Here is a 23465-nt window from a genome sequence, read left to right on the forward strand (position 1 = left end):
TGAAACCATCGCCACAGTCATTTGTATTGAGTGTGTCGCTGTCACTTTCAGTTTGGATTAACACACGTTCTGCAGCGTTAGCATTTACTGACAGCAAATTACTGAACAATGAAAGAACAATATAACCCACTTTTTTTTACAAGGCGGTACTTCAAAATTAGGTTTGAAATAGTTTCTCCTTTCTCTGCTGCCTTAAGCACAATGCTAACTACCCGCTGATCATAACTAATGTAAGGACATAAATAGAGGAGGCACAGTCATCTTCTGCCAAGGTGCTTAAACTGTGCAGTGTGACTTAAACTGAGCACTTACTGCTTTTTCAGTGTTAGTAGGGGAAGACAGAAAAGAGTTTTTACCAGAGAACCTGCCTGGGGCTTTAAAAAACGCTTTCCATCATTGCTTGGGGCTTTTTGTCGTGTGCAGTTGGCTCAGTAGTTCAGTTGAGTGATTTCAGGAAAGCAATTATGCAGGATTTTGTAAGAGGGGAGGTGGTTTTGTCTGGGTCAAAAGAATAAACGACCCCAAGGCTCAGGGCTAGTAGACAAGATATATCTTTTATTATACAATAAAGAACAATACGTGCTGCAAATTAAGGCGAGTGTAAGTGCAAAAAGCTTACTGAATCACCAAGAAGGCCTATTTGATTATATATTATTCTTCTACACACAAGAGTAGTCAGTATCTGCATAAAGCATGGTACATGTCCTTCAGTTTGTTTTAAAAAAGAAAACAAACAGCCAGGTAACTGTCTTCTATTGACCCACAATTGCCAGGAGCAAACGCCTGTAATCACCGCTTGTATCACTTGCTATCATTGTAGCCAAAGTCTTCTGGTACATTTCTGTGAACTTCTGTTTAATTTGCACCAGGTCAATCTGTGCAAAGGAGAAAAAAGAAAATGTAAGACTTAAATACAAAGTATGTTTTCAACTCCTAGGCATAACTCTGCATCTCTTTCCTCACATCGAGTACAAGCCACAAGGTTGCAGTGTGCAACTGATCAGCTCTGCACTTCAAACCAGCCAGCTGGTCCTTCTACAGCTGCTCCCAAAGCAGAGGCGGGCACTTGTTCCTTGCTTTGTTAGCATTGTAGTATCCTAACTTCATACAGTTGAAGTTGAAATGCTTTTCTGCTACATGGGCACTCAACCACAGCAGGGAAGGGAGACAAGCAATATTGCCATTTAGCTGGAGATACTTAAATTATTATATGAAATCTGTCTTCAAAACGATTTACTTCATTCACCTAAAAGCTTGATTTCTACAGCTGTGAAAGAGGGACTGCATAAAAAGGCAGTTAGGGAGGACAGACCTCACAGGTAGTGGAAAGCTACAGAGGAGAAAGTTTCTCACCTCGCTGCGAGTGACTATGATTCTGATGAGGGTAGAATCATCTGTGCCAGCTCCTTTCATCGCATGATAAAGTCTTTCTGCAAAAAAGGCCGGGCGATCGAAAGCGCATTGCACTGCAATAAGGTACATTCTTAGGATTAGTTCCAGGTCTGTGTACTGATACATTGCGGGATCAGTTCAGGATTTATACTGCGGGCAGCTGCAAGTAGCTGTCAATATAGATTCTGTTATTGTGGATTACAGGAACTGCTTTACAAAGCTGGGATTATTTTGAAGCTGAGCAAATAGACAAGCTGTAGTTATTACTAGTTGGTTGTATTCAGTTCTTTTCCTTACACAGCTGGTACCAGCATGTGAGCACTTTTACTGGTGTTCCACTGCTAGACTCTCAGTAACAAAAGTACAAAAGTAAATAGTTCTCATTCACAAATAGCTGCAGAATGTTACATTTTTCACTGTTTCTGTTTCTTTTATGTGATCCTCAGGGGTCATTTTTTTTCCTGTAGAACTTTGGTAGATTATAATCTGGGAAGATCTTGTTCAGTACAATAGCTTTTAATCAGCTGTGGCTGCGGAAATGCCGTCAGTGTGGTAAGCAGTGGTAGAGCTGGTGTGCAGAGTACTGGTATCACTACAGTAACTCATACTGATCCTATCAGTAAGTCACAATAAATTTGAAATGCTTTTCTGTAGGTCAGCAGGATTAGTGAAATCAGAACGAGTCTTCTCTTTTGGTGAGTTTTCCTTAGAAATGCTGAGCTTTTTGGGGGTAGGTGGTGGCAGAGGATTGGAAAGTGCCCTGTGCCTAAAAGCAGGTTTGTGCTGGGTCTGAGATCGTGTGTGGGGTGGTTCAGCTGTCTCTGCCACAGCTCTGTTAGTGGCACTGGCTTCATTTTGCAGGGCTCTGAAACACAGAACCACCAGTGCTAAGCAGCGTCCCTTGTTTCTGTGTAGTCACATGACTTTCTAGACAAGTAGTTTCTACGTAACCTTTGCTGGTTTCAAGCTGACTTTGCCAAGCTAGATGTCTGTTTCCTCCAAGTGCAAAGTGAATAATTTGAATAACTGAAGTAACTTTTGTAGTATCAGAGTGTCAGATTGTGTATTCGTTTGCCAAATGGCCAGTGCTGAATTGGATTCTTCTTCAATTACATTCAGAAAACTAACTCTCAAGGGATAAGGGGAAGGAAGAAGGTTTCACTTACAAATAGCCTTCAGGCCACGTTCCACGTTCCCAGAAAATTCTCGATCAATGCTGCTTGCTAAATCACGATTAGCAATCTAAAATAAAAGGTTAACATGTGGATCACAAAACACAGCAACATTTGGAACCTTAATTCATTTGAAGTCAGTGAAGAATTCCTACCCTGGAGTACGCCTCAGCTGTTGCTCGCAACTGGGGGAAACTTCTGCTTGCCAGAACCATATTAAAACAAGATTCATCCGTCCCAAGTTTCCCTTCACCTGCTTGGTAAAGACGCTGAGCATCTTCCTGAGCTTTTTGATAATCCACAGTTTGACTCTCATCCCGATTACCCTAAAAGCAAAGATAGCAGAAGTCAAATGAAGCTGCACAGAGAAGTTGTGCTTTCACTGCTTGCAGTACAGGCCCCAAGCATGTATCTCCAAAGCATGAAGTAGGAAGAGTGATAGCAGTTAGAAATACGTAACATTGCTTAAAAGCTACTCTTTGGATTAATATTTCTTTGAAAAAATACAGCTGTGGCCCAAAACTTTGTCAGTAGGGCATGGGTTAAACTGTAGATACATGCTGTGTATATATATGTGTGCGTGTATATATGTATTTTTCCGCATATAGCTTCACCTGTAGATCTCATAGTTGTAGTCTTTTCCAGGAACTGCACTCAATTCTCTATCTTGCTTAATAATGAAAGCTTTCTCTTGATTTGTTTCTAGGCTTCAAGTTGCAAAGAACCTTCCTAAACGAACTAATGAATTATCTTTCTGAATATGCACACCTGAAATATCTCAGGTCTTCTATTATATTTAGAATTGCTAATTTCAACTACGAATGCCTCCAGAAAACACTTACTGTAGTTGTAATATGTCAAGTAGGGCTTATGTGACATCTTATGTGCTTTGGGGTTTGTATTCTTGTTGCATGGATGGATGCTGCTAAATGTATTGGCTGAGAAGGCTAAATACACACTCATAAATACTATTGTGCATCTGTAGCGGTGAATATAATATTTACATGATGTGGTTGTCAGTTGTTGTACTGGATTTATCGAAATAAAAATCAGCATGAGCTTCAAGCTTTGCTTTCTTGTGGATTTTGATTTTGTAACCCAAACACCTGGTGAATGGCTGAACTCATAAAGGTAGAAGCAAACAAGATAGAGAAGAGCCATAGAAATTCAAGGCAGGTGTATCAGAAGGATGTGAGAAGTTGCACATACTGTATTTCTTCCTAAATGTGGGTAACAGCAAGATAGTGTTCTTCAGCTCAAAAAGAGCCCCAGTAAATGAGTTAAGCAGCCTTCAGTGTTCACAGGAGTTCAGTGGTAGCACACATGTAATGCTGATTGTCTGAAGGGAGGGCTATGATGTGACTTGGAAGGTGATGTTTTGTTTGTCTGGGGGGACTCTCACAGATATTTTATATGCTATAAAGGTTATCCTAACAAAATTGCCCAAATAATGTTATGCAAAAAGAGAAAAGCACCTGGCTTTAACAGCAGCATGGAGCACTGCTTGCAGCATGTGCTGTTTGATTGCATCTGCTCAAGGTATTTACACAAATCTTCTGTGGGGAATACAAAGTACTCAATTAAGTCGCTCAGTCTGTCATGTAGATAAGAAGGAACTCTTCCTTGAGGAGGTCTGAGGTGTTTTGTTAGAGAGGAAATTAGTCTGGGGCTGATTTCTGTCTCTGGCTAAGCAGGCACAGGCAATTCATTTATGGAACATGGATGGATGTATGCAAGGAATGAACATGCATGTCTTAAAAGTAAAAATGAAGTCTCACTTGACACATAGATACAAGTAACCGTTCGAAGTGTCCTGAAGTGTCTGCTCTGATGTCTTGTTCGATGTCCCTTCCAAATTCTGATTTATAGCAGTTCACTATTTCTCGTATTTCCTGGTTTGTCCTTGTGCAAAGGATCTCTATCAGCACTCTCTCCTGCGTGCCTGCTCCCTGTAGGCAAAGCAAAAGAAGGCATGAATACAAAGCACTACCAACTTCGTTTTGTTCAATTGTAAAAAATAAGCAGACAGCTGTTATTTTAAAAGATAATACAATTGCTATTGTAAGAATAGTATTGTAAGAACAGTATTCTAGTGGTGTGAAAGCACCAAGTTCACAGAATGCTTAAAATGGAATAAAGATTTCTGAAATGCTCGGTTCTGCACTGGCTTAAAATAATAACCTGAAACTGTTATGTCTACTATGGCTGCATCAGCCATAGGTAACAATGTAGGTTTAAGGAAATGAAGAAATTCTTTGGTAACCTCATTCTGGGGACATACTGGAGGAAGGGAGAGCCTTCTGATAGCCATTAAAATCAGAGATATGCACGTAAATGCTGTTTTGATCACTGTGAAGGTGTGTTTCTTATTCCAAAGGTGTCTGGCTTCTTTGCATGGGAGACCAGCAGGAACTTTTCATAGCTGCTTCCCTCTCCTCAGGATAGAAATTAACTGGGGGTTCTGAGTACAGGCACATCTACTGGCATGACCCATCTCTGATCAAGGATTATGTAGGGGTAGATCTGTGTGAACCTTCTAAGTAGTACTGGAATTTAATTTCCTTTTTTTAATGGTTGTGTGGTTCTTGCCCCCACTAAAGCTAGATCTTCATTTGTGCTCCATGTTCTTTAGAGATCTGTATTCCTATCTGAGTTAAGTGACTTGTTTCCAGTAGTCAGCCACCCGCTAGCTGCTGCAACTCAAACAAGCAAGGCATTCAGGTAAGTTGGACACACCAGTTTACTTGAGTTAGAAGGTTAAACCATCTGGCTCACCTAACCCCTAATGTGGACTTAACACACAAAGAAATACTTGTGTCCCCTGACCTTAAGAAAATACTCTTTCCTTGTTGTCCTGTCAAAAGGAGGTAATCTAAAACTATCACTTAGTAGCAATGGATTGTTTCCTGCAGGGAGAGGTATGTGACTTCAGGGTAAACAGTTCTTATTGGTTAGAAGAACTCCGGCTCTTGTTAGGTTCCAGCAAAAAGAATGACCAAGAGAGGGGCAGAGAATAAAACTCCATCCTGCAGCTTTCATCCCCTGCTGGACACTGCTGCAAACTGGCCAATCCTGCAGTACCAGCACATGCAACAGTAAAGAATTCTAATCTCAGCCATCCCCAAACTTGCTTTCCACCACAGGATTTTTCAGCAGTGCAGAGATCAGGTATTTTGTTTTCTTCTTTTAGGTGGTTTTAGACTATTTTGTTCACAGGAGAACCATACCTTCATTGCGTGATGTAAACTCCAGGCATCATAGTAGGTTCTAGGCATGAAGAGTGCTAGAATCAGTTCTTCCACGTTTCCACTTAATTCAGACTTCAGGTCTTTAATTAAATCCTGTCCAATCAGAAACACAGAAAGGACATTATTATATAATGTGGTAGCTAGAAATCACTTTGACACATTGTTCAAGTGGCACAAATTTACCCCCACCCCCAAATTAGAGCAGCTGATGGTCTTTTCTGCTTTTGTTTGCTACAGTACATTACGCTGTTATCCATAACTTGAGAATCCACCAAAAGCATGGCCATCATTCCCTTCTTTGAGAATACTGGCAAAACAGATAACAATACACATCTGTAGCTGTAGTGAATGGAGTGCTCATTAAGGAAGGAGTGCTCAGTTCAGTTCCTCCCTGCACCAAGTATTTCCAACCCTCCAGCTCCTGTTGCTTGCAGAATTACGCATCATATCTTAGATACAAACCAACAAGTTCAGCCTGATGGGGAAAGAGCCAATTTTTTTAGGAGAGGTTCTAGTTGGATATTATAACAAATTTCTTCTCATAAGGAGTGGCTGTGCGTGGGAATGGACTGCCCAGGGAGGTGGTGGAGCCACTGTTCCTGGAGGTGTTCAGGAGATGTGGGGATGTGATTAGTGGGCACAGTGATGGGCCGACGGTTGGACTCAATGATCTTTAAGGTCTTTTCCAACCTTTAATTGATTCTGCAGTTCTTTCAGAGCAGTGCTACTAAGCAGATTAAAAGGTAAGATTTCACCACAGCAAAAAGCACAGAAAAGAAATGATTTGAAAGCAAGAGTCTGCAGGACAGGCTCCTTTGGAAAAGAACCTTCCATTATGGATCATAAAGGAGGCAAGAGGAGTAAACACGTGTCTGCAGTTTTCAGGTGAGCACAGTTACAGCAGTAATGGCATGGAACTGAGTTACTCCAGTGGGCTGTGCCCTAGTGGTCATCACCAATCCTCTACCAATTTCTCAGTTGGCTTTTTATATGGGAAAAAAATACAAAAAGATATTTCAGCACTAGAATTTGTGCACAGGAAACTCAGGAGCATCAGACAGTGAAACACTTTAAATCTTAATTATTTTCTAAGTATTATCAACTCAGAAAAGCTATGCTTTGCCAGACTCCCCTCTGCCTTCACTTCTACCAGGTATCAGAACACTTAAATACCAGATGTCTACCTGGTATGCAGTGAAAAATATAACCCAAAGAGGTGCATATAATAAGTGCCCAAGCCATTCTCCAGGACTAAAATGCTAGTAGGCGGTTACACGTCAGCTGAAATTATGGTTTTTGTTCACTGAACATACCTTGCCGTACATTGTCTTGAAAGCTGCCTTGATTTTTTGCCTTTGATCATTGGAGCGGTTAGATACAACATCAATGATAGCCTTCTCATCAGTCCCTTGGAAACAGAAGGGCAATGTGAGAACTCATAATAATCCATCTAAGGCAGTGCGTTTTATAATCTCACATCTTGGCATGGTTACATAATAAATGCATGAATATCATTCAAGTCTATTTACCAAATTTTCTTTGTAACTTAGAGTCTATTAAATTTCCCAAGTCTCTTATGGTGTGACTTTTGTAAAGCTTATGGAGAAATAAATATATTTATGTTAGACACAAACTGAAGCACCAAATGGCATTAACGCATTAGAAATGTAAGTGCCTGTTGCTTACTTACCAAACCCCTTCATAGCTTTGCGCAGAATTTCTGCATCCCTTCCAGCATCAAAGTTTGGAGCAGCTTGAATTGTGCCCTGAGTGTACTGAACCATTGCTGCAGGCTGAAAACAAAAGCCACGTGTAATTAGCTATCCTGCACAACACAAACTGAAATTAAAATCACCACTTAGGAGTGAGCACTTCAGAAGGGGGAGTCGCTGAATGCTTGGTTCCATTCGTTCCATTAGTGGGCTGTTTTTCTCTGTCATGAAATCAGGGTGACAGTTGTGTTGAGCAGCTCTGGCCTACCACCGCTGCAGTGTCTTTATGCAGGCGAACGTGATGAACATACAGAGATAGTGACCAATGGTTTTGTTTGGATTGTATTCCGAGCATAGCCAGGAACTCAGCAGTGACTTCATTGCTGCTTTTACAGCGAAGGAAGGTCTGTCAGTGTTAAACCATTTGATGACATAGGAACAATTCATACATTTCCATATCACTTACTAAGAAATGCTGTATTAAAACGCCTGTATGCAAATATACGACAGCTAACATTTTATTACTTTCAACTAATTGTTCAAATTACAGAGTAAAACTGAATCCTATTGAAAGCAATGGAAACAAATCAATTACTTTTCTGTGTGGCTGAGATGGACACTCATTTTTTTTTCCTTTTTTCTTTATGGCACAAAGCCCCTCTGAAATAGTGTGATGGGCAACCTGAGTGCTGCAATGACATTCGGGATTGTATTACCTGAGTAATTAAGATTGGTTATAAAAGAGCACATGGCACATACCGGACCAGGCATCGGTGATGGTGCTTGTCCACCAGGATAACCTACTGAAAATGGATTAAATAACAAGAGAAACAAATTCATTATGTTTCTTCTTATTGTATAAACGCTACCTAACCTGAAAATAAAACCAATTACAGACCTGGCAAGTTACAGGTCTACCACAGCAATAACCTGTTTGCTAAGTAACAATGCCTATAACTGGAGTTCTTGCCATTGAAAACAATGGGAAGAAGCAATCACAGAGCATTCTGGTAGATACGTTCGTGAGGCACTTCTAAAAATGCTAAATCTACTGGTGCTGTGAGAGCTGGAAGGATCTCTCCTTATTAAATAGGGCTGTCCCAGACAAAAGCCAAGATGATCCACGCAAATGAGGAATGCACATCCCATGCAGTTTGAAGAAGGATAAGCACCTAACCAATTACATCGCAGTCATTAAGCAGTGACAGCCAAACCTTCTGGATGCAGCACACACAGGTGATTCTCATCTGATCTTCTCTGTTCTTGTCAAGAAAGGTGAGAGGACACATACAGCTTACAGACCTCAACAACTAACAGAAACAAAGGTAAGGGCCTATTTTTTTTTCCCCCTTTTACTATCTATCTTGGGATCTCTTGGCTTAGCCTTGGATTCTTGAAGTATCGTATGTATGGCAGGGAAACATCCACATACCTGGCATTTGTGCTGGTCCACCTCCACCATAGTTTTGGGCAGGAGGCTGGGGATAGCCACCAAAGCCAGGGCCAGTGGGAGGCACACCAAACCCAGGGCCTGTGGGAGTTAGGAGCAGATAACACATTTTAGCATGCAGTGTTTCATAAGTGGTTTCTGGCGCAACATGAGCCAGGGTATTGAGCTGCACAAGAGATTGTTTCTTTTCTCTCTATCTGTGCAGTGTCTCACAACCCAAAGCCATCAAGACTCTGCTATTAGCATGCAAGTACTTGCTGCTACGTAGCTATCTGGCTGTCTAAACACTGCTGCCTAAACTGATCACTGAACAATTCTTTTCTTCTTTTCTCTCCTCTCCCTCTCCCTCTCCCTCTCCCTCTCCCTCTCCCTCTCCCTCTCCCTCTCCCTCTCCCTCTCCCTCTCCCTCTCCCTCTCCTCTCCTACTTCTCCTAAGCACAAAGAGTGGTTAAGACAGAAATAACTCCCAAGGGCTGAATCTTACCTGCAGGATAAGATGGCATTCCTCCAGCTGGGGGAGCTCCAGGGAAGCCTCCCGGGGCAGGGAACCCCCCTGGGGCAGGATATCCTCCTGCCTCTGGATACCCAGTGCTGGGTGGTGCTGCAGGAAAGCTGCCTCCTCCTGCTGGTGGATATCCTCCAGGAGCAGCAGGATAGGTGTACTGCCCAGCAGGCGGATAGACAGACTCCTGTCCTGTGGGCTGAAATACAAGAAAACCCACAAGATGTCTGTACTCTGTTATGAACTGAAAATTCAAGCCACTAAAATCTCCATATATGTCTAATAATGTGATTAGGTTTGACTCTTAGGAGCATCAGCAGCATTCCCTAAGCCTGGACATGGGCCTTCTGGCTGGGTCCTCTGATGCATCTTCCTAGCAGCAAGTTGAGCTCAAAGGTTTTCCTCAGGTTTGGCTGCCCCAAGATCCCCATCACTGCATCACTGTGCCCAGGGAGATCCCCTTCCCTAGCAGTGCAGTCTAACCTTGTTCAGCCAGACTCAACAAAAAGATTTTAACAGGATTTAGATTCACAAATCCAAAGTTAGGATCCCATAGGCCTGCTGGGATGACTATCAATATTACAGAAAATAATTTCACATTGACTTCTTTAGTGCTATTTCCATGCTAGAAAACCTAGCGTGGCTACTCTGGCATCTACACAGTCTTAAATTCATGCACTGAAGACTTTAAATTCTGGCCTAAAAAATAATCTTAGTATCATTTGATTTAGAAGGGACCTTTAGATGTCATGTAGTCCAACTCCCCTGCAGCAAACAGGGACAATCATGAGGGTTCAGCAGAGCCTTGAGCAGGGAAAAGAAATCCCAAAGTTAAGAAAGTCTGGCTTCTGACATGGTCATGTCCTTAGTCTGACTGACTTTGGTGTTTCAGAGGGAGTCTGGGTAAACTGTGAAGCAAATCAACTGGAGAATGTACTGCATATACGTTGAGCTTTTCACTATTTTATGGGACATAGGCTGAGCTGCATCTTAAGTCTAGTCAAGTACTACATAAATAGATTTCCCACAATTACGTTATTATCAGTGCACAAAGTTGTACCAAGCTTTGAAAAAAGACACTGCAATATCAACCACAGCTGATATATTCCAGCCTTCCAGTTTCACTGGAGTTTTCACTCCATTCAGTCATGAACTGAAGGTGGGATAAAGTACTGTGTGTGAAGGACTGGGGGTCAAAGTCAAGCTACAGTGTCCAGTATCCTCAGAAAAATATTTACTCAGTGTTGTAGGAAAGCTGGGTTCTTGGGCTTGGATTGCAAGGCAGCTTTACTCCTGAAGGAAATGGGCAGGATATGGGCATGCAAGTGGTTTGGTAGACACTGATTCAGACAATACCTCTGACCCTGTACCTAAAGACCCTCGTAGTTATTAATGACTACTGGCACTTAAAAAAAAGCCACATTTGCAGAGATATGTATATGGAAAATGTATACATATATGGGAAAATACTTCCTCCTTGAAATTCATTTGAGTCAAGTCACACTCATATGGATAAAAACAGCTGCTGTTTACATGCACACAGAGCACGGTAAGAAGGGATATTGATTATAAATACACTAGGGATGCAGTGCAGGTAAAAGCCATACTTACAGGGTAGCCAGGAAAAGCAGGGTAGCCGGAAGGGGGATAACCTGGGTATGACATTCTGGAAAGAAAAACATTCCCTGTCAGGCACTATATACATAAATGTACATACACATGAGTGTGTAGCTGCCACTTGCTGGCTAAGTAACTGTGACATCACTTGAGCAACTTGATACGTTCAGTGTTGCTAAAAGTGCTCACCTGCACCCCATCACTCACAGGAATAGCACCTGAGAGGAGAACAGTACCTGATCTGTCCCACAGAGAAGAACCACCTGATAGAAATGTGTTGTAACTTTCACCTGCTTTTGGCTGTTCTTATGAAACAGATGCCTGCACCAGAACGATTTCAAAGATGGGATAATGGGGTTTAGACTAAAAAGTTCTAACTTCTTGAATAACACAAACCAGAATTGATGCTGTCACAAGGATGACAGCAGGACAGCTCAAGCGTGGGAGGACCAGGGTGGTTCAGCAGCCACACGTCTCTTACTTTGACCTTTGAGTCCCTATGAAGATCCCGCACTTGTCTGATTCCAAAGCGTAAGAAATGACTCAGTCTTTCTTTTCCTGATGGTAATGACGTGGTGCATCCTGCAGAATTAAACTGCGCCCAGTGCTGGTCAGTGCACCGTGAAAAGGATTTGCAAAGATCTAAACTTTAATCCAAAGAGCTTATTTAAGCATAAGAAGATAACACTATAGATGAAGGTTTATATTAGCATAATACAAACATGCACATGTGACATACAAAAAATTGAAGGAAAGGTCATGCAAAAGTTTTGCAAGCGGCTGTTTTCTGAGCCTGCAGGCCTTTCAGCCACTGCTCTGCCAAAAAATGCCTCCGTGAGGCATTCCTGTCTTGCATAACTGAAGAGGGAAAGAGGTGGAGGAGCTGCCGGGTGGGGGCCCCACGCAGAACCCACCTCCACAGCAGCTCCTCTCAGCCTGGGCGTGTTGTCTCTTGTGCAAGAGCTGTTGGCTGGAAAGGGAGGGGATCTGTTTCATTTGTTTTTAATCCTTTAAAAATAAGTGAAGCCGCTGTTTCAGAATTCACGAGCAGGAAAAGCGATCTGAGCCTCCATACAAACACTTTATGCTGATGTATTCTTACTGTTATTTCAAAATACTATCAGCCTCGTGCTCAAACAAAACACCAAAATGAGGAAGCATCCAGGCAGGAGTTCAGCTCCTAACGTACCGTCCTTCCCCTGTGTTCCTTCATTTGTGCAGATTTCTGTTTCCTGCTAATAACTGTTTCAATCCTTTTGTTTTTAATAGAAGGGCTGGAGGATTAGAAGCAGAAGGCAGCAGGGACTGGGAGTCACTCATTGCATGTTTATGAGGCAGTATCCTTGCTGCACAACTCAAGATATAAAAATAAAAGGTAATACAGTTACTGACCATTCACATTCCTAGGTGTCTGCAGGCAAAACAAATGGATCTGAAAGCTGGCTGCTGTGTTGAACCACTCTGACTTACTGGGGGAAATGGTAAAATTTAGGGCGGGTTTGTTTGAATGAAGGCCAAAGCAACCTTGTAGAGAAGTACAGCTATGTGGCCTCGCAGTGATCAAGCAGGAGCAACACTTCAGGGGCTTTCTTCATAATACAGGGAGAAGAACTGCGTGAGGTGTACTTGGAAATCATAACCACAAACACTTGAATCATAAACACTGCTAATTACCATTTGTTTCCCTCAGAAGCAGCACGTGGCCGATAGCTGTGCAGTATTTACTACTGACAGGGCTGTGTGTTGCCTTTTCATTCTGGCTTTCAACACATTTCTTCCGTCACTTCTGTTACTTAACCATGGACTGCAGCTCCCTTCAGGAAGAAGACAACTGCCAGCGCTTCCTCTGGATTTCAGCTTCACTCTTTCCACTCAGTGGGAAAATACAGTGTCAGCAAAACTGGCCATTACAAACCTCCAAACAATTCCAGCTTTATGCTCCGTGGCATTCAATCAAAGTCACACTGTTAAGCAGCCAGTAACGTGAAGCCTGTGAAACGGGCAGGTGTGCACAGTATCACATCCCCTGCGCTCACACTGCTTTTTGTAAGGCAGCGAGCAGCCGGTGGCTGCAGATCAGCTGTTCCAAGTTTAATTTGTATACAAGTGTGACCCAACAATATTTCATCCGTACTAAAACATACCAGTTTTTTAGACTTATTGATGAGATAATGTAGAATGAAGTCAGTTGTTTTTTTTTTCAGTCATGTCCCCCATTTGCTGTCAAACAAATTCTGGCACAAAAGCTTTTTAATATCCTGGTTTCCCACGCCTCGTTTGCAAGGGAGGCTGTATTTCTGATCACCCACCCGTGCACACCTGTGACGTACACACACAGTTACAGTGCTTAACTCTTTCCTTACTGGCACCGTGCGTTTCTTTTCTGGGACGTGGGTAACTGCTGCTGTGTTTGGGGCCGTGTAATCACCTGCTCTAGCAAGACCCCAATTGCTGCTGCTTGTGTTTGTAACTCAGAAGAGTGATGGCGTTTCCTTGGTAGGACGCACAGTGGTGAAGGGGTCAGGTAAGGACTTCAGCATCGGTCCCTGCGACCCGGGCTGCCCCGACAGCAGGGCCCGGGGTCCCTTCACAACACACCGAGCGGACAGCGGCGTGTACCGAAGCAGCTCCGCATCTTCCAGGAGATCCGTGCACTCACAGCAGCAGGGACCTGATGACGGACCGCCCGCACCGAGCTCAACCTGAGATGCCGCTCCATCCCGTGTATCCGACAGCAGGACGGGCTCTGCCCGGTACCGATACCGACCCACCCTCAGCGTCCCGCAGCAGGAGGCGCCGCCATCCCGGGGCTTCGCGGTCCCGCAGCGCAGCCCTCCCCTCCCGCGGGGAGCGGCCGGGCCCGGAGCAGGGGATGCGGGCGCTGCTCCGGGCTCATCTCCTTCCCCTGCCCGCCCCCAGGTGCCTCACCTGAGGGAAAAGCGCGGAGCCTCCGGCCTCTCTCCCGCAGCTACACCGCAAAATGGAGGCTGTGGGGCCGGGAGGAACCCGCCCCGCCCCCGGGTCCGCCCCGGCCCGGCCCGGCCCCGCTCCCCGCGGGCAGCACCGCCGCGCCCAAGAGTCGGCCGGGCCGGCGGTCCCGCTAACGTAGCGTCTCTTCACCCGGCCGTCCGGCCTGCCCCGTGTCCCTCAGAGCCGCGGTGTGCACGGAGCTGCCTCGGAACGGCGAGCAGGTACTTTAGGGGACGGCAGTGCCCAGAGCCGCAGCCCCACCGCGGGTACCATCCCATGCGGAGGGCACCGGGCCTCTGAAGTAAAAAGTCCACCCTGCAGTTTCCCTTTGGCACGTGTACAATTAAATTCAACCCAAACACGTGTGGATTTAGGTCAGACCTATTTTCCAGAAGCACATGAAGCTTTAGATGGAGGCCGGTAGCTGGCGGGCGGTGAGCCGTGTCGTCTGGACCACCAGACCAGTGCAATGGCCAAGTGGACCCAGGGCTGCTGCTCTACTGTGTGTATGACTTGAGAGCAAGGTGTAGGTCCTGTAGGTCTCCAAGATGAAGGTAGGGCTGTCCAGGCTACTACAGCTCCTGGCCCTAGAAATAAATCTAAATTATGGCAACTAACTGCTATGGGAAGTGAATTTGGTGCTTTGTTTCTATTTTTAAATCTATTGTTACGTTTATTCATATTCTATTTGGAACAGACACCACATGCACTTACTTCTTCCTTTACCCTGTAGCAAAGTATTTGTAAGGGATTCTAACCAGCCCTATGCACTTCCTGAAGGATCCATCCCTGCTATTATGCAATAGTTAATTACCATTATTCAAAACTTCTGCATGCTTTGTTATGAAAAGCGTGTGTTAGCAGTTCAGACACCATTCAAATGCAAGCAACCTTCTGCTGTAACCTGCTGTGGCATTTGAATGCCAGTTGCCAAGTGAAACCACTGTTCTCTGTGTCTTTAAAAAATAGCAGTAAGTGCAGGCAGCAGAAAATAGGTCGGTAATAATTTACCACGCTTGTCCACTTCAAATGGAAAGCACCTAAAATGTATAAAAATTCTAATGAATGACCTGTCTTCAGCAGAATTGGGCTTATACCTGCCTTATTTGCCCAGAACGTGTCATGAACAGCCTTAAGAATTTAATCCTCACGGCATTTCTCAAGAGACACTTCCAGCGTTATGTCTAGTATACTTCACCTCTGTTAAATTCATTTCTTTCAGCACAGGTATATATCAAAACTCTTGTTTCCACGGGGCTCAGATACCTTTATAAAACACAGTTTTTCAGCTTCCATTTAGTGGACTGTTTGGGTTTGAACTATTTAGGATAGAAACCATCTGTATTCCCAAACAAATGGAAAAAGAACAAAACCCTCAGCCTTCCCACAGTTTTCAGTAAGCAGCAAGACCTGGTCAGCTTTGAACCGTGGGTCAAAGTATAACAAACCAGAAGGATACTGCAGTGATCCAAGTCTGTTAGGTACTAACAATATTTGCCCTGTTACACTGCCTTGTGACTGCGGTAATTAAAATGCAGATAGTCAAAGTTAGCTGTTGAGTAAACCTTCCTTAAGAACAGAGAGCAGAGCAAGCACAGTTCACCACAAGGAGATGTGTTTGGTTAGCTGCTCAAATGGGAGTTACTGCCCTGTGAGTCATGGTAGGACCCCACCCACCATAGTCCAATCATGGGAGTTTCACACAAGCCTCAGGACTGCCATCAGAGTCTCTAGTTCTGCTGGGTGGAACCACACTAAAAATACACTTCATCCTTACTCAGAGCGCACAAGGAGAGCAGCAGGTAGTTCTGCTAGAGTATTTCAGAGAGCAGCGTGTCCAATTTCCTGCACTGGCATTTTAATCCTTAAGACTAAACAACCCATCCCAAATTTGTTACTAATAGATGGCGTATGTTCACAAAATCATACACTAAAACATTACTTCCTCTTCAGTGTTCTGCCAAGAAACGTAATTGACTCAGCTGACAATGTAGATTTATGACCTTCATTCCAGCATTCTGAAATAATCAGCAAATGAAATTGTAATTCTATCAGCAAGGTTTTGAAGTATCTGATTGCAAACAGTGAATTTTGTTTGTCATTCTCAACAACACTGAAGTTTTAGTCTTATTTTCATTTTCCAAGGCTTATGCCAAACACAAAGATGTTGTTCGTGTCAAGAGTGAATCACAGGACACAGTGGATCAGGATGATGCTTGGATATCCACGCAGGACATGACAAGAACCCTTAATTAAAACAGTGAAGATGGAAATTAGCATGACTAGGCTAAAGAACTTGAAAGTAAGTGCAAAAGCCTTATTGAAAAGGGTGTTTGTAGAATTCAGCTGGGTTGGTCTGGGTTAGTTCCAAGTTTTTTTCTTGACTGAGAATGGCACAAAAGTTGGGAACGAACTAATGATACCTGCTGATGAAACTGAAGTGTCACCAGCCCTGAGAGCAATCCAAACCAGGAGAAACAGGGAGATCATCATAACATCTAGATTTTCTAATTAGAAGCTGTCACAATACCAGGTCATACGTTTAAATGGATAATTTCCATAGTAACTTGGAGTTCAAATGACAACGGGGGTGATTAGGATGGTGTTCAGTCACAGTAATGACAGACACCAAGAGGCAAGCAAGGAATTTATAATGGGAAAGCATTAGTATACTATTATATCCATTCATCTACACACTAATGCGAGTCTTTATCAATAAAAATGACTGAAATTAAGTTAAAAATGGACAGCTAGGTGATCAAAGCATAGATAATGCAGCAGAAGAGAAGATATAGCTTATTATGAAGAACAGGAAGAACATGAAACAAGCTTCAGTAAGGACAAAGGAGATATATTTAGGTATGTTTAAAACAGATTTTGAGATATGGTTTGTCAAGACAGGAAAGAACTGGAACTGTGTTCAGGAAGCCCCTCCTAAGGTACAGGGATCCAGAGAAGATGGCAACAGCACAATAGCTGTTAAACGTACCAAAACTAGCAAGACAAACTTACTTTGGTACCCAGAGAATCACCACATAGTATTAATTGTTTTGTTCAGTCACATGAATTTAGAATGTCAAACTTTAATTGTGTTTTAGCTTAGCCAGAAAATTAGCACCAGCACAATGCAGCCTGCAAGGGCTTTCTTTGGACCTTAATCTAATCCTACAGTCACCGTCATTACCAGAATTGTTCTGTGCATCATCAATCCAAAGCACTTAACAGAGTCATGAGAAACCTGGCTGCTGCACACCACCTATCCAAAAGCTTCACCTGAAGAATTACCTTCATGTTGTCTGCAAACCTTGCAACATAACAAAGCACACAGGGAACTTGATTAATCACATACATCCAGTTTTCATTGTGGTACACAGCCTATTGTTGAAACCGTAATCAGTGAAGTCATGCTCTTGCAATTTTAGGAAGGTATTTCTATTTAACAAAGTTCATCCTGCAAGTATTGGTTTTGGTAAGCAGCACAGAGTAGTCTCATGTGCTTGTGGGTCTTATACTCTTGTTCAGAGGCAAACAAGCAGTTTTATTACACTAGGAAGCTGTCAGTGCAAAGCGTAATGACATTATGCTCGTTAAACTGCAGGTTGTCAGAAGTTGCCATCCAAGCTCATCGGAAACAAAGTGAACACAAGGTTGCCTTGCTTCATCATACCACTGAGAGATGCTGTGGTGAATGAAACTCCATCCCAGTGTTGCAGATGACTTGGATTTCATGTCCGAGAAGGCCTGATGCAACAAGGTGAGCTGATTTTATGTACTCCTCTAACTTTTCTAAGCACACAGAACACCCATAGAGAATAAGGGAACCATTTGTAACTGTAAACTCTGGTCTGAATATTATGTATATTGAGGAAGACATGTTTTCAGAGGGAACTTTGTGCTCATGTGACAACTCAGGATCAGCTCCATCTAAGCTAGGACAGCATTAATATAATTAAATACAACACATGCTGTACACAGAAGCATACTTGGAGAACTATCTGGACTATTTAAAAGATGATTAAATCAGACTCTTAAAAGCAAGACTTTGTCAAAGCTGTTTGGAGTATTGAGTCGTAAACAAACAAAAAAGGAAAACGTCCCCTAGTAGGTCCAAGATCTCAGCGATGTATAAATAATAGCATATTAGAGCTTGAAATCCTTGGTGGTTTTTCTTGACTCCCGGGCTTTTCCCCACCTGACTTCATAAGCAATTTCAAGGTTTTAGGTAGGAGATCCCATAAAATGGATCAGTAGAAGGATTTAAGTATTCCCTGTCCAGATTTTCAAACTCCAGAGAAGGAAATGCCTCTTTCTTCAGCCTCCTAATGATGGTACAGCCTAGGCTTTACAGCCAAGTAAAATGATATGCTGTGCTACAGTTTGGTTGCAACATTGTCCTTCACAAGGGTAGCCAAGAAAGATTGAAAATTCTAATCTCAGAGCAAGGTTTACAATACATCATTCACCCAGTACCAGCACGGATGGAATCAAACATACACTTTTGAGGGGAGCTTTTATTTTTCTGCTCCAATTTGTTCTGTTTGTTGCTGTACTGTCTACCATACAAGTCAGCCTACGGACTGCAGGCTTTCCTGATACCTTCACTTTGCTCAGGAAGACATAACCTCCTTTAGTCACAATGTATCATCATTAGTGTTCAGGTACTTTTAAGGGCTGGTAAACTGCACAATACTTCTTACACAATAAATGAGAAGAGTCTTCTTCTGAACAGAAGGTATTCTTGCCAATACAACTGAACTTTATTTCAAATAATTTCTTACATTAAAGCTGTATTTTGTTACACAAGTTGATAAACCCAGAAGGCAAAAGATTCACTTATTCCATTTTAAAATAACGGGTTCATCCAAACTGCAGGAGTTCCTATTCACTTCCTAAACCATGTCAGGGATTTTCCAGGGAAGTAGAAATGAAGATGTAAACCAAGTCATTTAGGTAATTAAGTTAAGGTCCGAGGGAATTTGTAACATCGCCATGAAAGTGTGTATCTGCTCACTCTTGAGGCTCTTTCAAGTGTAGGGTGGCAGAAGTTTCTTTATAAACTCAGAAGTTTTTCATTGAGAGCGATCTGTGACTGTGTGAGGTTTGCCAAGTAGGTTACCATCAGAAGGTCCTGAGAGAAAGAAAGAAAAAAAACAGTCATCAGAAATCTTAACAAAGATGAGAGCCTGGTATGGAGATGTGAATCTTTAACGCCTCCTGTAAAGCATTTTACAATCAGCTACTGGAACTATTGTTAGTCCCGAACGTCCTACCCTGAGGAATGCTTCCCTTACAGGAAGAAAGTGTTGGTATTCCTGGAACATGGAACAGCACTTGTGAAATTTTAACTTAGAGTTCACCAGTATTAACCAGGAGAGTCAAAGGGTGGAAGCAAAATTAAAAATTAGTTGTGGTCTTGCAGACTACGGGCAAATAACAGATTCAGAAACTTAGCTTTCCAAATATCCATTACAGAAATAAAGTAGCACAATATAACCTTGTTTGGGTTCTTAAGTGTTTTGTCATGAGACAGAACTTCAGGTCAGGCAGAGAAGGCAGGGAAAGTCACTAGTTATCCTTAAGCTCCCTTCTCCACCTTCAGCTCTTAAAACATAAAATTTAGAGACAAGATAGGGCCGTATTTTTTATGACCGTGTTGGTATGAAAAGGTAGTTTTGTTCATAAACAAAATTGTGTCTGTATGATATTTTCAAAATTGCTGGCAATACGCTTAGAAATCAGACAATGAACTCACATTAATATTGCTGTTCAACATCGTCTCAAAGTCCTCTGGTGAAATCTTTGGCACCTGGTTAATAAGATCCATCAGGAAACGCCCAACGGTGTTGTCGGCAGCCACTTTGCCAGACTATGCATAAGAAACACACTTCAGCATGAGTAAAGCTCAGTAATAAAAACATAAAAACAAGATGCATAATCTTATGTCAAACTTATCTTCAGTCTCATATAAAGTTTGCCTTACCAGTACATCCTCTGCATACTGTAGCACCATACCCAGGGTGTCCTGAATCCTGGCTGAGGCTGACCCCACCTGCTGTAAGTCACTGGACAAGCCGATCACTCGATTAGGGCTAAAGCAGGTCTTCATGATGAGATCCACTGAAAACAAAACCAGGATCACTGAGAAATCCAACTGACACAGAAAGCAGCTTAAAACTTTAACTTGTTTAAGACTCTCTAGGATAGCATCAGGTTCAGTGAGACAGTTTAATTCCCCCCAGAGTGGTAATTTTACCAGGATTAATAACCAAACAGCATTTGAACAGTATCACGACAACGGTAAGACCCAAAATAGGAAGAAAGCATTCACCTCCTATCCGCTCTGTGTCATAATAAACATACTTCACTGTCAGTGGTGTGAACATCACGCCCATAGTTTTACCAGGGACTCCCATTGGGGCACTAGGAAAAACACATAAGTTCAGCATGGACACATCTGAAAGGAAATAATTTTCCATCTCAATGATCTTTATTAGCACTACAGTGTGAACATGAATAGGTTACTCATTGTCAGTAAAATCAGCAATATTAATACCGTGTATAACCAAGGACAGGAAATCAATACAGGTATATTATTAACTGCAAATTTTCATCCAAAAATATTCCTAGCTGGTCTGACATTTATCAGTACAAGCGCATGATGAGTTCAGTACTATCTTCTTGGTGCAGCTGACATGTCTGAGGGATGAAATGCCATTTGAAGAGACCTAGGCAGACTCAAGCAGTGTGCCCAGGTAAACCTCATGAGGTTCAATAAATCCAAGTGCACCTGGGTCGTGATAACCCCTGCTATCAGTATAACCTGGGGGATGTAAGGATGGAGCACAGCCCTGCCAAAAAGGACCTGGGGGAACTCATGGATGTTAAGCTGGACATGAGCCAGCAACATGCTTTGCAGCCCAGAGAGCCAACTGTATCGTGAAACGTAGCCAGCGGGGAGTGAGATGTGATCTTGCCCCTCTGCTCTGGTGAGGCCTCACCTGGAGTACTGCATCCAGATGTGGAGCCCTCAGCACAGGAGAAACATGGACCTATTAGAATGCATCCAGAGGAGGGCCAGAAAAATGACCCAAGGCATGAAACACCTCTCCTATGAGGACAGGCTGAGAGCTGGGGCTGTTCAGCCTGGAGAAAGGACGGGGAGACCTGAGTGTGGCCTTTCAATATCTAAAGGGGGAGCTATATGAAGGAAGGGGGGCAGACTCTTCAGCAGTCTGTTGTGATAGGACAAGGGGAAATGGTTTCAAACTAAAAGAGGGGAGATTTACATTGGACAAAAAGAGAACATTTTTAAAATAGGGGTGGTGAGGCACTGGCACAGGTTGCCCAGACATGTGGTGGATGCCCCATTCCTGCAGGCATTCAAGGTCAGGCTGGATAGGGCTCTAAGCAACATATCAAGCTGTAGGTGCCATCCTGATACAATATCTGTTAGTAATTCAGACAGTCCCCGTCCCCGTGTACCTGACATAGGCTTTAATGCTCATGCGTGAGTTCTGGAGACTTGTGTCCACAGTGAGGTGGATTGGATTGTGTGCTTCCCGGCTGTAGTACTCGTGGATCAGGACAGAATGTTCTGTGATGTCGTGACCTGTTGCGTACCTTGGAAAAAGCAAATGTTGAAAGACCACTCTTCTAATGTTGAAATGCCCAGTATTTGTTGGTATTTAACAGGTCTGTATTCTAAAACCCTGATGTCCAAGCACTGAGTTGCAGACACATAGTGAAGACTAGTATTATAACTAGGTCATGTGTAGTTTTATGGCTCTCCTAGAATTATAGGCTGAGTGCACACATGCCCAAAACATGCACAGGGTCAGTGTTGTATTACCATCAAAAAGAGTCAGTTTTTTGTCACTATGCTCTGGGCCAAATCTTTATTTCCTTATAAATCAAAGCATGCCAAGCAAATTTGGACCATCAAAGTAAATCTTAAACAAATTAAACACCTCTGTGCGGGAGGCAGGGCTTGTTCATCTCGCTCCTTCAATTGCTCCGCAATTAACTTCTTGCATGCACAGGAAAGCGACTGCCATGAGAACTGCACCTTGCTGTGCCATGATGGGTTGTTGAGGAAGCCAAAGAGTCCTGTGCTTGTAGGATTTTGTTCCATAGAAAGGGGCCAGAGAGGATGTCAATAGACAAACGAGGCCAGTTATCCGTGCACAAATGAGTTATTTTCCTGTAACACCCCATCGCAGGTATTTCCACCTTTACTCAGAGAACACCCGTGTGTTCAGGCTAACATCACTGCTTTCCCACCAGCCCTTTGGTACTTTTGTGTTCTCCCTCCAGCCAGTTACCTTACAGACTGTATCACCGCATTCTAATAGATCCATGAGCATTCCCAACCCTCCTGTCTGTGACAGCTCTTCTAGACTAACCAAAAACGCTCTAAGTCCGCGATAGCATCCCTTCCTATCCTGAATGACGGCACTTTTAGAACTGCAGCAAGAGCTGCAAGACTTCACTGCTGCTTCTTCACTTCAGCCTGTGACAGCAATGACAGATCTGAGGGACCTGCACAACTGCCCGCACTTCCCTGTGGCCATAGAACTCACCAGCCCAGGATGATCTCACTGGGAGACACCTTTTTGTGCAGCTCGTACATGTTTTTGGCAAACTCCATATCAACAGCCACCTGGGGAAGGGGACAGAGCCGAGTCAGCGGGTGCAGGAGCCCCGATGGCACATCCCCCATAGCCCCCACACCGTACCTCATCCTCGGACTCGTTGTGCGGGACGGAGAAGCAGTTGGTGACCTCCACCGAGTGCTTGTCCACGGTGCCTGCGGGACGACAGCGGTTAGTGGGGCGGTATTAGTGGGGCGGTATCAGTGGGGGCTGCGGCTCTTACCCAGCAGGGTCCCGATGACCCGCGCCGCGCCCTCGTTGCGCCGCTCGAAGCTGTCCACGATGGAGGCCAGCACCACCGGGTGCAGCCGCACCACGCGGCCGCCGGGGAAAGGACCCGAGAGCGCGGCGGACAGCGGGGCGGAGGGCGGCGGTGCCGCCGGGGCTGAGGGCGGAGGGGGCGCGGCCGCCGTGGGTGTAGTGGGAGCAGCCGTGGGGCTGGGAGCCGGGGCGGCAGCGGGAGGGACCGGAGTCACAGCGGGAGCAGGAGCCGCCATTTTGCGAAGAGAAAGGGGAGAGACCTCGGCCACGACAATTGGCTGATCGGAACGCCTGTCACATACGCCACTTCCGTGACCATCCGCCCCCTCATGGGCTGGCGCAGCTCTGAGCTGCTGTCTGTCAAAGGCAGAGCTGTGCTACCTGTGTGACGTGTAGGGAGCCTGCTTTGGCAGGGGGTTGGACTCGATGATCTCTAGAGGTCCCTTCCAACCCCTACAATTCTGTGATTCTCTGGTATGATTTCTTTTTA

General features: G+C 43.9%; 3 protein-coding genes and 1 long non-coding RNA gene across 6 annotated transcripts in view; 2 read left to right on the forward strand and 2 right to left on the reverse strand.

Moving 5' to 3' along the window:
* The window catches only part of PPP3CB (protein phosphatase 3 catalytic subunit beta), a 47956-nt gene extending 44327 nt beyond the window's left edge, over positions 1 to 3629 (forward strand). For both annotated transcript variants that reach the window (XR_014948617.1, XR_014948618.1), the window contains exon 15: positions 3271 to 3629. The gene's annotated coding sequence lies outside the window, so the exon portion shown is untranslated. The remainder of the gene's footprint in view (positions 1 to 3270) is intronic.
* On the reverse strand, positions 536 to 14075 carry ANXA7 (annexin A7). 2 transcript variants are annotated; one of them, XM_015866518.2, is made up of 13 exons: positions 14022 to 14075; positions 11088 to 11142; positions 9459 to 9675; positions 8957 to 9055; positions 8284 to 8324; positions 7503 to 7605; positions 7126 to 7220; positions 5792 to 5905; positions 4343 to 4513; positions 2720 to 2890; positions 2559 to 2634; positions 1354 to 1466; positions 536 to 875 (listed from the first exon to the last, which is right to left on the reverse strand). In XM_015866518.2, the coding sequence occupies exons 2-13, from the start codon at positions 11139 to 11141 to the stop codon at positions 753 to 755; spliced, it is 1377 nt and encodes a 458-aa protein (XP_015722004.2). In that variant the 5' UTR covers position 11142; positions 14022 to 14075; the 3' UTR covers positions 536 to 752. The 2 variants fall into 2 exon arrangements, with proteins under 2 accessions (XP_015722004.2, XP_015722003.2); XM_015866517.2 differs by having other exon boundaries at positions 8284 to 8327.
* A 58-nt stretch (positions 14076 to 14133) lies between these two features.
* LOC146759954 (uncharacterized) lies at positions 14134 to 17817 on the forward strand. Its single transcript, XR_014948631.1, has 3 exons — positions 14134 to 14284; positions 16209 to 16365; positions 17662 to 17817. It is a non-coding gene; the product is annotated as an uncharacterized LOC146759954 (long non-coding RNA).
* A 979-nt stretch (positions 17818 to 18796) lies between these two features.
* Positions 18797 to 23222, reverse strand: EIF3F (eukaryotic translation initiation factor 3 subunit F). The gene is made up of 8 exons (XM_015866519.3): positions 22938 to 23222; positions 22799 to 22869; positions 22643 to 22722; positions 21546 to 21683; positions 20392 to 20483; positions 20044 to 20180; positions 19816 to 19929; positions 18797 to 19191 (listed from the first exon to the last, which is right to left on the reverse strand). Exons 1-8 carry the CDS (start codon positions 23209 to 23211, stop codon positions 19114 to 19116), a joined length of 984 nt encoding a protein of 327 aa, XP_015722005.2. The 5' UTR covers positions 23212 to 23222; the 3' UTR covers positions 18797 to 19113.
* Positions 23223 to 23465: the final 243 nt, after the last annotated feature.

Source organism: Coturnix japonica, chromosome 8 (genome assembly GCF_054131305.1).
Source record: "Coturnix japonica strain WE chromosome 8, WE-NBRP24, whole genome shotgun sequence".
NCBI classification, from domain to species: Eukaryota; Metazoa; Chordata; class Aves; order Galliformes; family Phasianidae; genus Coturnix; species Coturnix japonica.

Bases quoted from the DNA above. Each gene is read 5' to 3' on its own strand.
- ANXA7 (XM_015866517.2), bottom strand. From the start codon at position 11,141: ATGTCATACCCAGGTTATCCCCCTTCCGGCTACCCTGCTTTTCCTGGC. The intron at 9,056-9,458 runs GTAAGATTCAGC...TAACTCCCACAG, and splicing joins AATGCCATCTTATCCTGCAG to GCCCTGGGTTTGGTGTGCCT. The intron at 8,328-8,956 runs GTATGTGGATGT...ATCCATTTTCAG, and splicing joins TGGACCAGCACAAATGCCAG to TAGGTTATCCTGGTGGACAA.
- EIF3F (XM_015866519.3), bottom strand. From the start codon at position 23,211: ATGGCGGCTCCTGCTCCCGCTGTGACTCCGGTCCCTCCCGCTGCCGCC. The intron at 22,723-22,798 runs GTACGGTGTGGG...CCCCTTCCCCAG, and splicing joins ACAACGAGTCCGAGGATGAG to GTGGCTGTTGATATGGAGTT. The intron at 20,484-21,545 runs GTACACGGGGAC...TGTTTTTCCTAG, and splicing joins AGCATTAAAGCCTATGTCAG to TGCCCCAATGGGAGTCCCTG.